This window comes from Sardina pilchardus, chromosome 10, assembly GCF_963854185.1.
Source record: "Sardina pilchardus chromosome 10, fSarPil1.1, whole genome shotgun sequence".
NCBI classification, from domain to species: domain Eukaryota; kingdom Metazoa; phylum Chordata; class Actinopteri; order Clupeiformes; family Clupeidae; genus Sardina; species Sardina pilchardus.
This window is the reverse complement of record NC_085003.1, coordinates 13159831-13175696: the sequence shown is the minus strand read 5'-3', so window position 1 is coordinate 13175696 and position 15866 is coordinate 13159831. Positions and strand designations below refer to the sequence as shown.

Genomic DNA, 15866 nt, shown 5'->3' with positions numbered 1-15866 from the left:
GGTTTGAGATAGAGGCACAGCCCCCCACCCCCACCCCCACCCCCACCCGCTCAGCGAGGCCACCTGAACTGGGAGAGAGGGCAGCGTGAGCGGGCGCAAGCGCGAGGCGAGGCGGTACTCCAGCCAATATTGCACAACTTGTCCCCAGGGTACCGAGAGAGAGAGAGAGAGAGAGGCACTCTGGGAACGCATTCAACCCACTGTGGGGCGCTCGTGGGGGATTTCTACTATTTCTTTTCCTCCGCGAGTCCTCACGTGAAGACGACACCGTTTTGAAACCAGCAGCAGGGCATACTCAAAACCTTTCAGGCAGCGTTTGTTTGTTTCCTTTCTTTCTTTTTCTCATTTTCAGTGTTGCAGGAAACATTCAATTGTTTTCACTCCATCTTGTCAAAGGGGAGGGGGGGGGGTGTGTTAAGGATGGGACAGGGGGGGTCAGGGGGTTACTTTGAGTTTGTATGATGGAATCACACACACACACACACACACACACAATGTACAGTACAGTCGTGCGACTCCTACTGCTGCAGGGTACATTTGATCTGTGTTCAAATGTGTGTTGGGCTGTGTTCTCAGCCAGTTTCTTACCTTTGCCTTTCTACATTACTGATGCTAACGTTTGTATTCAAAATTATAAGAGAAAGAAAAAAAGTGCTCACTCAAGTATTTTTAAACCAGGAATTTGAATGATCGAGGGACTTTTTCGGGGGGAAAGTGTTTCTGGTGGATTTTTAAGGGAAGTGTGGAGAGAATGTTGCCATAACCCTAACTTTAACCCTAAAGCATGACCCTTTGGAGAAGATCTACCTGCTTTTTGATTAAGGCTGACTAACCCTGTGTTGTGATAGGCATTTTTTTGTAAAATCAATTACAAAAGGAGTTCAACTGCAGAACGAAGTTCTTGTCAAGCAAATAAAAGTTGATAAATTCATGACCTCAACAGGCTCTCTGGTGTTTACTTATCCATCACATCATCCCCTATGATGGCTTAATTTTGTTTTCTACATATTTGTGTTGTGACTCTACAGTACTGGACTATTATTCCATGTATAAAGGTTTAAACAAGGTTAGTAGCCTTCAACACCAGCATCATGGGCTCTACAAAAAAGTCTTAGCATACTAAATGAATAATCTTCTATAGTAATTAACAGATCAAAAAATATTATCTCTTATACCAATATCAGTAGTTTGTCGTAAAGATTTAAGTAAAGAGCACTCAAACAAACGTGTAACATTTGTGCTTTAACCAAGTTTAAAGTTACTGATTAAAGAGGACAAAACTATCAGTATGCTATAAATCACCACATCACTTGCCACATAATCGTCTCATAGAATCTTTATTAATAAAAGACTACATTCAAAACTTATTTTTTATTTTAAATTAAACAATCTAGAGGGCTTAGGGCCATCAGAAAAACGCGAACCTGAGTTACCAGGCAAATAAAACAGAGACGCAGGCAGAAATACGACATCAGACTTGGGGAAGAGTTTACACACTCGTCTTTACCATGACGACATCAATCTAATTACAAGTTATAAAATATGTAGCAAGACAAATGAGAAGCCACATCAGGTCCAAGGCTTTATTCCTCCCCCATCTCCCTTTAAAACAAAGCTGCTGTACTGATATGCTGTTTTGACTGGCCGTGGGTAGATCTTGAGAAAGGAGCGGTGACCGACAGCACGAAGGTTGCAAATTTCACTCCTTTCATTAGAGCGGCTATTTAAGGCAAATGTTGCTTGTTTAGAGTTAGATCTTAGAGGTTTGTCTTCTTTTCCTCTCTCCCAAAAGAGAGAGAGAGAGTGAACCAGCAGAGCTGGGCGCAGATCACTTGAGAGCGTCAGTCAACTCTGGAACAACCTGTAGTGGTTGGGAAAGAGGGTGGGGGGGGGGGGGGGGGTCAGGAAAACAGGGTTAAGGTTCAAGTCGTCATGTCTGTCTGCAGCATGGAACACAGGTGGTCAGGTGGCGTATAGAATTCTCCGCTGTCCCACAAAATAAAAGTTCACGTGTGGGAATGACCTCTATGGGGTTCACATAAAACCGCAGCCAGGCTCCCGTTGGCCTCACAGTAAGTGTCCCAATTAATTAAGATTCAGATGCAGCAAGCGGCTTTGATAGCCTAGTAGTGCTGCGGGGCTAAAATAACCCACAGCCCCGTTAGCGTGGGGGCTGGGTGGGAGGGAGGCGGTGGTTTGGAGTGCGGCACAGGCACAAGTTACGGCATCGTGCTGTGAGAACGGGCTGGGAAACTTTATCATCACACGATTATGTGACCACCAGGATCAGTTTACCGGGACGAGGAAGAGGAGAAAGCCAATCCATATTAATCAGCTATCTGAGGAGTGATCACATGTAAACCGATAACGGGCAGGTCACAGCTCTGCTGCAATTGGCTATCATTACCAATCACTTTCATGAACTTTACTCAAACACCTGGGCCTGCGACGGCTGCCCAGCGCTGCTGCATAAAACATGAGGGACAGGACAAACAAGGGCAAATAGAGGCGGCTACTCTTACAGGCCGCAACCAGCGCCCACCGCAGGTAGAGGCCAGCAGCCTGGCACCACGTGCCTCTGTGCCACCCCCAAACACTGCAGGAGTTGGCTGAGCGTGTAAAGGGTTTTGGTTAACGGTGCCAGCAGCCAGCCCGGGTGAAAACCAACACCGAGACGCTCATGTTAAACGATCACTTACTCTTAGGGTCAAAATGAAGTGGTCTTTTTTTTTATCTCTCCGTCTCTCCCTTAGGTTCTTTTTCTCCCATCCTCCCGCTTGTTCTCTCCTCTCTCTTTCCCTCCTCTCCCCTCCCCCCTCACTCTCTCTTTCCTTCTCTCCCTCCATTTCTTTCTCCCTCGCTCAAGAGTAGTCTGCAGCGCTGCCCCAACTCTCCACTGATTAATTCAGGACCTCAATAATTTAACAGACACACATTTCCATTAGGTGGAATAATGCATCGTGCAAAATTTATCAGGGAAATACTGAACATAGTATTCTATTATTTTTATGCCCATGCTTCTGGAACCTGCCCCGAGCCTGCTGGCCAGGAGACTGCTATGAGAAGTTCTTTCAGTCATTTGGGCCTGATGGATGGGTCTGGGTTGAGCAAGGGGTGTTATTAATTCAGCGCATGTTTGAGGTAGACTGCTGTTGCCCAAGATGATTTTTATAGATCTATGATGAAGAGGAAAAAAAACTGACAGAGCCAGCGAGCAATAGAGAGAGAGAGCGCGCAAGAGAAAGCATGACAGAGAGAGAGAGAGAGAGAGAGAGAGAGAGAGAGAGAGAGAGAGAGAGAGAGAGAGAGAGAGAGAGAGAGAGAGAGAGAGAGAGAGAGAGAGAGAGAGAGAGAGAGAGAGAGACCCTCCCCAGGCACAGATTGCTCACCTTGAAGAGATCAGCGACCAGGCCGTAGTCAGCCACCTGGAAAATGGGAGCCTCTGGGTCCTTGTTGATGGCTACAATGGTCTGGAAAAAGGGAGAGAGGAGAAAAACAGAAAACTTCACAATTCTGCGAGACAACCGCGCTGAAACAACCTCTCACTATAGTGACATTGGGACAGAGCACAGGCCGCAATGTGCAATGAAAGTAGTGAAGCCATTCAAAAAATATAGAGGTAAAAAAAAATTAGACGAGACAAGCCAACAACCAACCACCAGAAGAGAACTTGGAGGAGACAATGACCTGGGTTGTGGGGTGGAGGGGGGCAATAGAACTCGCTCTTACAAGAACTATACAGTTACACTGAGCGGAGGGGAGGCGGTCGGAGTTTATGGAAACATATGGCCGAGCCGGTAAGTGAATCTCGGGGACCACTCTTCAGAGGTGAGCAGTCTGATGGATTGTGATGGCATAAAACAGTCTGTGGCTGAGGCTGAGGCAGGGTTAAGGAGAAAACGCAGATGAATTATACATTGTGTCGCACACACACACACACACACACACACAAAAAGAGAGAAACATGGCACTCTACTGCCGTTCCTCTCCTTCAGTTGGTTTCTCATGGGCGCAGTGAGGAAGGAGCGCGCTACTCTGCGCCACGCCGTGCCACGCCACACATGGGCACAGAGAGCGAGCGCAGCGCGCCCGCCACCGTCTCCACACTCCAGAAAAGAGACTGTTGGCAAGGCGACAGCAGGAGCTTTCTCTCTGCCAGATGAAGATTTCCGCATTCAGTGCAGTTCGGGAGGACTGGGGCAGTGATGCATTCTTGTGCGTCCAAAAAAACTGCAGTCCTAAAAGTAGATGCTATACGGTTTCCTCAACACTTGACACAGACACCCCTCAAAGCAACACTGAAATGTGTGACTTCAACACGGCAGTTGCTGCTGAAGTTTAAAGTTACGAATCGGGAGAAAAACGGTCACGGTCACTTGTCCCAAATATTTCAGATTACACTCTGTAGAAGCATTTTAGAAACAAATTGTCAGATTTCTGGTCTTACCTTGCTGTCCTTCATTCCAGCCAGATGTTGGATAGCTCCTGAGATACCCACGGCGATGTACAGCTCCTAAGACAGAAGCAAAGCAAACATTAAATGAAAAATCCACATTAAACCAACACATTTTTATCAGCGCCTTTTAAGACATCTGAAAAATCTCGCTCAATTGAACCTAATTTCACCCAAATAAAAAGCAATTCCAGCACCGGTCGTAATCGCAAATTGATCTTTAAAAGCCTCGCTTAATGAGTCACTTGAGCGACCTAATTAAAGATGATTCAGGGCCGTGTTGAGAACTGCCTTAATTGCTCGGTGCCCGAGGCAACATTATGGCAGCTACAAAATGTGCCAGGGTTCAATTAGCGAGGTTTAGCCTCTCGTTCCTCCTCTCCCCTCGTGTAGATGTGGACGGGGAGCAAAACGAGAGCTGCTCCACTGAATCAGTGTTTCTCCTCGGCCGGATCTCATCCGTGGCAAATGTGCTTTGCACCTACAGTAGTCATTTAATAGCAAAGGCTTGCTGGAAACACCCGGGAGAGGGCCACAGGAGACGGATGTCTCCTTCCCTCACCACCACCACCACCACCACCGCCTGCCTGCCTGCCTGCCTGCCTGTCTGCCACAGACGGGATTAAAAACTCATGGGCTGGTTTCCTAGAGGAGAGCGGTTCAGCTGGGTTTCTGTGGGATGACAATGAGGTTTACCGTATGCTGCATCTCTAAATCGTGCGCCGTTCAAGCACCAAGCCTGATTTTTCTGTCTGGGCACTGGCTCCTATGCTTGTGGTTGTCCATTGAGTCCGATGATGACGTCCAGTCTGGCTGTGGTACGAAGAACGCTTCACCTTTTGCTGTGAAAGCTGTCTGAAAAGCGTGTCTATTGCACCCTCTAAAAGACTGATCTGATGTTGCATGATTGCTATGTGATGAACTGCTATCCAGACGTGCCAGCTATCCATTGATAATGCAACTTCCTGGAAAACTGCAGTAATTCGCATTTAACATTGATACCATCGTAAATGGCTTTCGCGCTTTTCCAAACAGGGAGAGGCCAGGGAAGCGAGCCAGCGAAAAGGTAGGTCAAGTCGAGGGGTAACCGTCAAGCAATCCCCCCGACACTTCCAAGCACCCTGCCCCACCAACCCAGTCCACACACTTGACTGCACAGCAAAACAAGCACCAATGGGAGTGCTCCTGTTGACAGCGTTTCCAAAGGCCTCGAGGTCAGCCAGGCCACGCAATTAGTTCAAGGAGGAGCGCTTGGTGCGAGACTCCCCTCCTTCTCCCCACAGCTTTACTCCTCTACCACCCAGCCAGCCTCACAGCCACCACCCCCCCCACCCCCCCACCCCCCACAAACCTCTCATTCCCTGCCCCCTTGGGAGGCAGCACATCAGTAGCTCTCTGCTTAATGCACTTCCATATGAATATTTCAGTGCTGTTTAATGTGGCTGCGCCGGCCTCCGAGGAGCAGAGCATCAATTTGTGAACACGAGTCTGCCCGAGCCTAAAAGCTGGGCCTGCTACTACAGCGGAGCGGCGGAGCTGCAGAGCAACGCGCACACTCGCCGCCGCTCGCGCTACCGCCGCCACTCAAACGGGGCTGTGCGCTGCGCTCCATCTTGAGGGAAATGAAATGTTGGGGAGTTGAAGGAAAACAAAAGAGACTGAGAGAGAAAGAAGAGAGAGAAATTGTGGCATGCCAACCACGGTGGCCTGGTCCACATTGGTCTCTCCCAATCGTCGTCCATCATGCAAGACGGGCTGAAACAGTAGGAGCCGGTCTTCTGGAGCAAACGCGAGATTCTGAGTAACTTTTTCCGTGCTCCGCCATATGTAGCCGACCCACCCTCCGCACCACTCGTAAAAAAAAAGGTCATATACGTAACTCGAGATTCCACGGCAGTTGCGCACTCATATTCCAGAGGTGTGAATAACAAATTCCATACAAGTGGACAGATTGGGCCTCCAGAAGGACAGCCATTGTTCACCTCAACAGGGGGTATGGGGGGGTGGCAGGGGGTTGGGGGGGCTGACACAAACAACCACAGATAACATTACAACAACCTATCCATAACATTCCCAAGCTGTTGTCCAAATGTGGAAAATGCGCGCATCCATCCTTCAGCTGGACCCCCACCCCCCCACACACCCAAAATCAGCTTACATTACAAAGAGGAAAATGCTCCAGACGGGACGGTTGCCTTAACAACAGATAGATACTCATGAAGAATTCACTGACTGTTGGCAGGTGATATTTGCCACTGAAGATTTTCAGGAAAACGGGCACAGAGCTCTCAGCTAAACCTGCCATCAACAAAATACACCTCAACCCCAACCACATTATCTAATCTAATCATTTAATTTCATGAAATTAAATTGAACAAATTAAAATTATGTTCATAGCAACACGCCTTGGATCCAGGTACTTGTGTGTTTGACAATTTGGGGGGGCATTTTGACTACTGGGTGGAAAATTATCTTTTATTTGAGAGGCATTTTTATTCCCTACCGGGTGGAAACGACTCCAAAATGAGAACCATTTCCAAAGTTATTACAGACGCATGCAGCATAATCCATGCTATTTTAGTCATAAAATGAGTGGGAAAACACAATATAGCACCAAAAATCTTTTCTTTTTTTTTTTAGAATGATAATGATAGCTAACAAATTAGCGTTGCAATTATTGGTGGGCTGAAACCAGGTCACAGACATGAAAAGACACCGCAGTTCAGTTTGATTTCATATTTCATAGCGGTGGTGTTTGTTTTTGCATACACATGAATGCACAGCAGCCCCACACGTGACAGCTTGTCAAAACATTTAAGAGACGCTTGGGTTTGGGCTAAATTGCCTGGTTTCAGCTCTGGGCAGACAATCGGGGCAGTCGGTGCACTAATGGGTCCTGGTAAATCATTTAGGACCTCCAATGTGCCATTAACTGCATTTCAGCAGGTCTGGGCTGCCCTAATGTGTGGATAATGACAGCAGGGAGGTCCCACTTGAAGTGGATAATGGAAAATTAACCTTTTCTAAGGGCAACAAGAATCCATCTTTATCAGACCCACCCACCACCAAAGATAAAAAAAAGGGGTGGGGGGGTGAATGTGTTTGCTTTGAACTGGAGGCCATTTATTAGTGATTAAAGACAAAGCAGATTGATTTTGAAGGATAACCAGAGCTGATAACCTTCCAAAGGAATCAGTCTCTCCTCTCGTTACAGCTAAAGCATTTTGAGATGTGGATTTTGAGGGTGTGTGTGTGTGTGTGTGTGTATGCGTGTATGAGTGTGAGTGTGTGAGTGATTTACCGGGGCCACGATCTTTCCGGTCTGTCCAACCTGCATGTCGTTAGGGACATATCCAGCATCCACTGCTGCTCTGGAGGCTCCCACTGCGGGCATATCAGCTGGTTAAGGACCTGCACAACTGCCTACATTAGCAAGCTGAGCAGAAACCATCTCGGTACAGACACTAAGGATTTCCTTCTAGTCTTAAAAAAGAAAAGAAATTCTGTTTCAACTCGTACTTCGCTTGTCAGCTCAAACTATTTATTACCGTCTGTATATCAACATACTGAAGTACAATAACCGTCAAATATACTGTAACTTAACAGAAAAAAAACTCAAAGACATTCAATGGTTACACGGTTACAGACGGTCTTATGTAAGGGATAATCAACAACGCGCCGTGCGTTTATAAGAAAATAATGCACGTTCAAAGTGGTGATAAGGTCCCGATGCCGGCGCAGGGAGAAGTACAAGTGATTGATCTGAGAGGAGTACCTGCGGCGTTGAGTTTGTCAGCAAGGTCATAGAGCAGCTTGAAGTTGTCCCCACTCTTCAGTCCTCTACCTGTTATGAGCAAAGCATGACACACGCGGATCAGGTTACAGTTTGTCACGAGTAGGGTTGTCTACAGATCAATAAGGCCTGCCTGGCAATCTCAAGAAATTGATTTGTGCTTTCCCGATCAGATTGGTCATATGTCAATATGACACACATAGGATCCATTTTCAGATGTAATGAGATTTTCTTTTCATTTGATACAATGGCTGAATGAATAACCAAACACCCAGCTAGGCATTCAATTTATATAAACATAAATACTGACACATCATCAATGGCGCACTAACATAAAGTGGGGACGACAAATCCAAAAACTGCAAGCAATTCTAAGTGGCCATTTTAATTCTCCCAGAGTTCACCATACTGTGGACTAGCAGCATTTTATTAAAACTCTTTACATACACTCTGCTACTCAATTATCATAACTACCTATAATTTCATGCATTTCAACTTCTATTAATTATACAAAATACAAATGAAATATCTGATTGTTGTATACAACACTAGTTTAGTAATAGCTTTCTCGAACAGGTACTAACTAGACAGGATATTTGTTGGTTTACGTGAATTGTTGTCTTTATTTTGTCCTGGGACTATTGATAAAGGGAGCACCCACCTCCTGAGACGACCACTTTGGCGCTGGTGAGCTCTGGGCGGTCGCTCTTGGTCAGATTCTGCTCTAGCCACTCGGACACTCCGACAGGAGAGGATGGAGACACTGCAAAAACATCAGACAAAAACACAACAGGACCATCAAAGGAGCCAATAAAACCTAGACCCTCACAGACATGTACAGGTCTTAAAACTTCTCTGTTGACTTTGACTTTACAATCTATTAAAAACCAACTTTTAAACAAGCCAGTCTATTAAATCCTACAGGCCTGGGTCATGTATATAACTAGTATACACAGTTCTGAATTCAAAGCAACTAAGCTGAGAAAGAAATCTAACACCCGATTCAAACGCTTGCATTTCGCTCGCCAGTGGGTTTACCAGACCTATATTATACAGTCTATGGCATGGTCTATGGTTAGCTGGCAGGCAGGCAGTGGAGGGCAGTTAGCTTGCTAAGTTGCTAAGGTTAAATGGTTACCTCACAACATTTCAAGGTGTTTTGGGGTTACAATGAGGGCTTTATTAAATACATAGGGGCTATTTCTAGCTAACTTTTATAAAATCCAAGCATTTAAAAAACGAATAAATTACGTTCATATCCAAATACATCTGGGACAATCTATCTAATTCTGTGTGTCATCTCATGCTCATTTGCATGACAGTAATTTGATTGGCTGCCACCTGCAATGCTCTGCGTTGGTGCAGCAAACGTCGAAAAGCGTTGCCACGTTTTGTCAGAGGCAACGGGAGCAACACTAAGCAACCACAATACATTTCGACAGCGGATGGCGTAAGCCCATGCACTGTGAAGATGAAGTGTGTCCGTCAATGCATTCAGCGGAAGCGTCTGAGAGCAGCGGAACTGTATCACTGGTGCCATGTGAAGGGCGAGATCAGACAGGGCACTGTTTGCTGCTTGCGCACGCGAGGCACACAATGCTGCCATTTTTTTTGTGAAGACTACTGTAGACAAATCAGTTCACTGTGTTTTTTGTTGTTGTTGCTAGGCAACCACTGACTCATCTGTCCTTATCTTAACCATGACTGAACTAAAGATTACATGACAGAATGAAGATCGTGAAAATAACAAATATACAACTTTCTCGCTGTAAATGTTATCAAAACATATTTTAACACCAAAAATAATAAAAATGTTGATTACATCAGACGCATTTTCTGCTTGGAGTTGTACTCCAGGGGCCGTCGCAAAAACTGGGCGCTAAAGCATTGCGCAAACCGTTTACTGCCAATACTAAACAACAAATAAAGACTTATTTAAACTCAGAGGAGGTGAGTCAATTCTCAAACTCTCCCAAGGTCCTGATAGTATTGCCAGGTTGGCACTAATCAGAGTTTGATTCAGTGTTGGGATGGGATTACCAACACCATCTCCCCTCAACCTCGAAGGATACTTAAATCCTAACTATTACTCTGTCTAGTTAGAGCAGCCGGTGGATCTTGATACCGTCATCCTAGCTCTCCTTTGATGCGCATCATTGCATTAAATCTCAGCTCCTGATGTTTTTCAGCTCCTGACTGGGTATTCGGTCATCTGTGGTATCAAAGTCACGGTCAGTTGGCACGGAAGTGACTCATTGCCTTGCAGCTCACCTTCCTCGGACGCCGCGCTGCCTCCCTCCATCTCTGCAGGCTCGAATGATGTTCCTCTGACCGTCAGGATCTTGACACTTTCATTACACTTGACTGTGCTGAGGGCATTCCCTGCGAAGGAAACACAACTATTAATACCTAACTATTTTTCATTCGGCTTCTAATATGCGGGGAATGGCCAGAAAGTTGAATGAAGTGATTCAAAATACCCAGCTCTCTGCTCAAATAATAAGTGAAGAAGGAAATGTTTAGATTTTACTTCTGAGCAATGCATAAATGGCATATAATGTGCTAAAACATAAAATGAAAAATGCCAGCAGCATATGACTCCAATCAATAATGAACACAATTTATGGTGATGTGAGGCTAGAGTGATTTGTACTGCCCACTGCAAATGCATTCAAACAAGGTTTCACAGAAAGCCCGGGCTGACTCATATTTCTTCCTACAGTCCAACACGCTTGCCAAAAAATAAGTAGTTAATATCATTTGGAGCTATTTATAATTCATGTATTTTTATAAATTTGATGGGAGGAAGAGGCTTTGGGGACATAATTATTGCTTAGGTATAGGAAAAAGCCACTGAGCCCTTGGGCTTACCAATAAAACAATCGTGAGAGCTCAAGTTTGGGCTCAGTGCAGGCGGTGTAACTCACACGCATATACATGAATTTACTGCATGTTGATCTCATATGAAGCATGAGAACGGCTAGTCAAATCTACACTGCACTGAAGAAAGAAAAAAAAATGACGAACAACAGCATAGTTTTTAAAGTCAATCCCAAATCCATGTTTGCAGAAAAGAGGACTCAGGATTGTTTGAGTGGGATATACAACATCTGTGGCCTTTAGTCTTCAGTTTAAATCTCCCCACAAGTACTGTAATACTTTCATTCAGATGTCAAATGCAAATGACAACTTCCTGTTTTCCTAGGTATACCAAGTTTCACACATGATGGCAGATTCACACTAATACTTGCTGTGCTTCTACAAAACTTGAATCTGCAAGAGACAACCAAAAGGATCTAAGCTAACCTAAGGAAACCAAGGAGTCTACGTGCTGCTGTTGCATAAAACAGTGCTGGAGAGGACACAGTGCATCTTTGTCTAACCGTCGCATCATGTGGTGCCTGCTTCAAACCAGTTAGAGCTTGGAATGAGTTGGCGCTGAACAAATATTGCGAAACAAAATCTGGATTTCTTTTCATAACCATTGCACAAGTGACCGGCACAAAAAAAAGACATGAAGGTTATAGATTTTTTTGTTTGCTTTCGTTACCTGCGTAGATGGTCCTCACAAAGGTGTCTGGGGACTTGATCTCAATGATGTCAGAGATAGGAGCAACATCAAGCTTGGCAGCTACTCTGGGAAGAAGGTTCTGAAAACAACCACAGACATCCTCAGTTAAAATCCTCTGAGGCAAACGGCTCCAAACACAGACATTGTGGTTGTAAAATTCTCACGAAAATTCACAAGAAACTACCACTCCCTATACACACACACCCATCATGAAAGCACAACACAATCAACATCAACAACTACATCGAAGAAAACAACAAACCATATACTGAAGATGCTTTCTAAACAACCACAAAAAAGGTTGTTGTGCATCTCAAAGTGTCCCTACATCACAGTAAATAAGGATGCATTGAGAAGTTAATAATATCCTGTAATGACATTACACCCCGCCCTGTGCCCTGAAAAGCATTTAAGTGAGAAATGTCCAAATGGCAGTAATCTAAGAATTTGAACTACCAATAAATATGAAACCGAACCCATTGGTCTGAGACCCTTCACTTAAGCTGTGTCTTATCCGTGGGGGGAAATTTAGACCAATCTCTGTTTGGTCAGAGGCTGTTCAACACAAGATACTGATTTAATGCACTTACAATTCAATTTAAATACCATTAGATCCACAATCTGACAGTTTGTCTCTGGAAAGACAGATTACAGAGCGAATTGTGCATCACTATATGCAGACATCAGCCTCAGAGGGCTGGGGCAGACAGTCGAAAGTGGAAAAAGAAACCGAATTAATTTCAGTTCACAGCAGAAGCAACTGGTGGAGGCAAAGGCTTTTCCATTTGATTAAAAGGTCCTGCTCGAGCCAATGGAAAAAGTTGACAGCTTATGAACTTTGTGACTTCTTCCAAGTGGTACAGGAAGTAATGTGCATGATAATCAAGCCTTCTAAATATATCTCTTAGAGAAAATACCCTTATTAATACATTTTTAAATTGCATTTGTGCAACTATCCCAGGGGATGCTATATTGCTAGCAGAGAAGTGCAGCTTACCATTAATACAAAGCTGATATTACACATGGAATAGCTGCATGACTATACAGATGCATACGAGCAATTAACCTGACTTTCGCCAGATCCTGTAGTTCGCTGTCTGCTTCACACAAGGATCTGGGACTTCTCGATAGGAGATGTATTTCTGAAGGCGGGTCCTTGTAAAACATCCTCGCATGTGATTTGATAAACCACTTGCCTGTTATCTTGAATGACGTGCTAGGCTTCTTCAAGCTCTTGCCAAACCCGGTCGGAAGAAGAGTAAAAACATCCTTGCCACCAGTAAATGTCTTCAAAACTATTCTCTGTTAATCTTTTAAAGAATGAATACGTGATAGATTCGACAAAACGGTTGAAATAGCAGAATCAATGTCAGCACAAGACTCCTCGCTGCGTGCCGCCATTGTTATTTGAATCAAACACTCGCTTCGGCGCTCCTGATTGGTTGCTCATTTTTTGAGCACTGGCACAGGGGTTTGGATTGCCCTCGCGTCCAGACCCTTGTGTGGAGCTCAGCGAAACGCCTCTGGTGGAGCATGGCGGAACTACAAGGGTCTGGCGAGAGTCAGGCTAACGAGCAATTGGAGCAAGAAGAAATTATTTCCAATTATTCAAGTGTTGCACGATGTTACAAAGAGAGACGCCCAACATCCCACCTGGCCTCAAATACAGATGCACGGGGTCACAAAACAAGACCCAAACCAGAGTCAGGTTTTTCACCCATAGCCAGAAACAGAGCGCCAAGACACATCAAATCTGATCTGTTTGAAAAAGAAATTGGCAAGGAAGTGGGCTACAACACTATCTTACTTTTCCAAAGGCAGAGGCACCTGCACAGATGTGTGTGAAACTGAACTGCTTCTGGGTTGCCAGGATGAGTGGGGTCAACTCCTCTGAAATATTACAGAAGAACAAATCATATCAAATCATCTGCACACACTGCATTTTTTTTAATTACAAAATTGCTGAATCATGAAAATGTATATGTTCCTTCTACATGGTTAAATGTGACATACCTGGTAATGCTCCTTTATACGCATCATGCTGAGCTACCAGCACTTTATTCACACCCTTGACTTTGGAAATTTGTTCAGCAACCTGGAATAAAAATAAATAAATAAATAAATAAATAAATAAATAAATAAACAAATAAACAAACACACTTTTGACACTGGAAATGCTGTTCAACGAACCAGGAGAGATTTACAAACCACTGAGAGGTTATCATTTGGACAATTAAATTAATTGACAGGCTGACTCATTGATGCATAATTGACAGACGTCATCTGAGATGAAGCTAGTGGATGTCCTAGCAATAGCGTATGCCAGTTCTTATCTTATGTGTCAGAAAAGACAGTCATGGAATGTGTTTATTATATCAAGAAATCGTGTTACACAACACTAGTAAGAAACACTTTAACTGCAGCTCAACAAGCCGTACCTTTGCACAATTTGTTCCAGCAATCAAGCAGGACACATCTCCACCAAGTTTGCTGGCAGCTGTGATGGCGTTCAGGGTAATGGGTGTCAGGGTGTCATTGTTGTGCTCTGCGACGACCAGCGTACTCTGGAATCGCTGGATGAGGCCAGTCTAGGTGAAAGGTCGAACAGTTAGCCTAGCTAAAGTCAGTAGGTACACGCCACAGGCCTAACCTCCTAAACTTGTGGGCGAAACCAAATAATCGAAGTTCAGACAATGTTAGCCCTAATGCCGTGCACCATAGGCGCACACAGCCAGACTACACTGCCCGAGGCCTGAATACGTCTTGTTCTGACTGGTTCCAGCTAAGTCACCGATAGCTAGCAGCTACTGCAACACGACTGCATGTTAGTTATGACATGTGACCGCTGAGAAAACAGCTGTTTAACTTACTGGGGTCAGTATCGTGACTTGTCAATACAGATTACTGTGATTCCTTGAAGAATCACAATTCAATCACTGATCTGCGTTGCCCTAAGCTTGCAAGGAACCAACGGGTCAAAAATGACACAAGGGAAAGGTGCCAGGTTACGAAACCAATTCCTCCGCTTTGTTTACAATGCAGGTGAACTCCTGTGTAGACATACTTGACGGCTAGCTCAGTTATAACGCTGCCTACTTGTCATTATGGTAACTTAACGTTACACATCACCAAAATAGCTTAAACTACAGCTTACGGGAACTATCAATGCTACAGCTCTACCACTGAAACGACTTGCTGACAAGCCAACCTTAAATTGAGGTTAACAAGCTAACATTAGTTAGCAGGTGATAGCTTTGAGAGCAACGTTAGCTAGCAACATGTCGCTAAGTTAGGGTAATTGGGAGTGCAGGTTAATTCATTCAATCTCCAAAGTACCGCTTAACGTTAATGGGAAGTAACCCTGCAATATGGCTAGCTACCAGAACTGTTAATCACCCACAACATTAGCTCATCTGAGGTAAATTCCAAGACACTGTTCGCTAACGTTAGCTAGCGTTAGCTAACCTACTAAACACGACAACGCATAAGATTGTACTTCCAGTAGTCATTAATGCGCAATGTCGTAGCCTAAATACATTCATTTAACTTACCAACTGCCTCAAATTTGTTTTGTTCACGGTTCTCAGCATGCTGACCAGTTATGACAACCCAGTTGCCCTTTCCTGCTGTTCAGTAACCCTTGAACAAAATAAGTTTTGTAATGAAGGGGGCGTTTCTCAGTACAAGAGCGTGGATTTCGTCACTTCCTTTACGGATTTCTTAAACCGTGGGCCGATTATTATGAAAGATTCTGGGTGAATAAACTTTATTTTAGACAATATTGTTGATCAATACATCCTGTGAATATTAAGGGTTTCTTTAAAGCAGAAGTAGGCTATAATGACAGGCCGCTCCTATGCTAAAAAAAATAGCCAGGAGAGTCTGAATCTGATGAAACATGTAGGCCTACTGTCAAAATGTTCAAGTTTAGGCTTACCAATAATGTAAAATGATGTAGCCTATTGCGCTGGCAAACTCAGACAGTTTAGAATGGGGTGTTTTGCGTCTTATTTTCTGTGGAGTAATGTCGTTCGGTGCAATGTTTTTTT

At 44.4% G+C, this 15866-nt stretch overlaps 1 protein-coding gene across 1 annotated transcript; it reads right to left on the bottom strand.

Moving 5' to 3' along the window:
* Positions 1-1321: 1321 nt before the first annotated feature.
* etfa (electron transfer flavoprotein subunit alpha) lies at positions 1322-15505 on the bottom strand. Its single transcript, XM_062546688.1, has 12 exons — positions 15369-15505; positions 14256-14405; positions 13831-13912; positions 13625-13707; positions 11797-11896; positions 10518-10628; positions 8908-9009; positions 8229-8297; positions 7755-7837; positions 4448-4513; positions 3390-3470; positions 1322-1861 (listed from the first exon to the last, which is right to left on the bottom strand). Exons 1-12 carry the CDS (start codon positions 15405-15407, stop codon positions 1829-1831), a joined length of 999 nt encoding a protein of 332 aa, XP_062402672.1. The 5' UTR covers positions 15408-15505; the 3' UTR covers positions 1322-1828.
* Between the last annotated feature and the right edge of the window lie 361 nt (positions 15506-15866).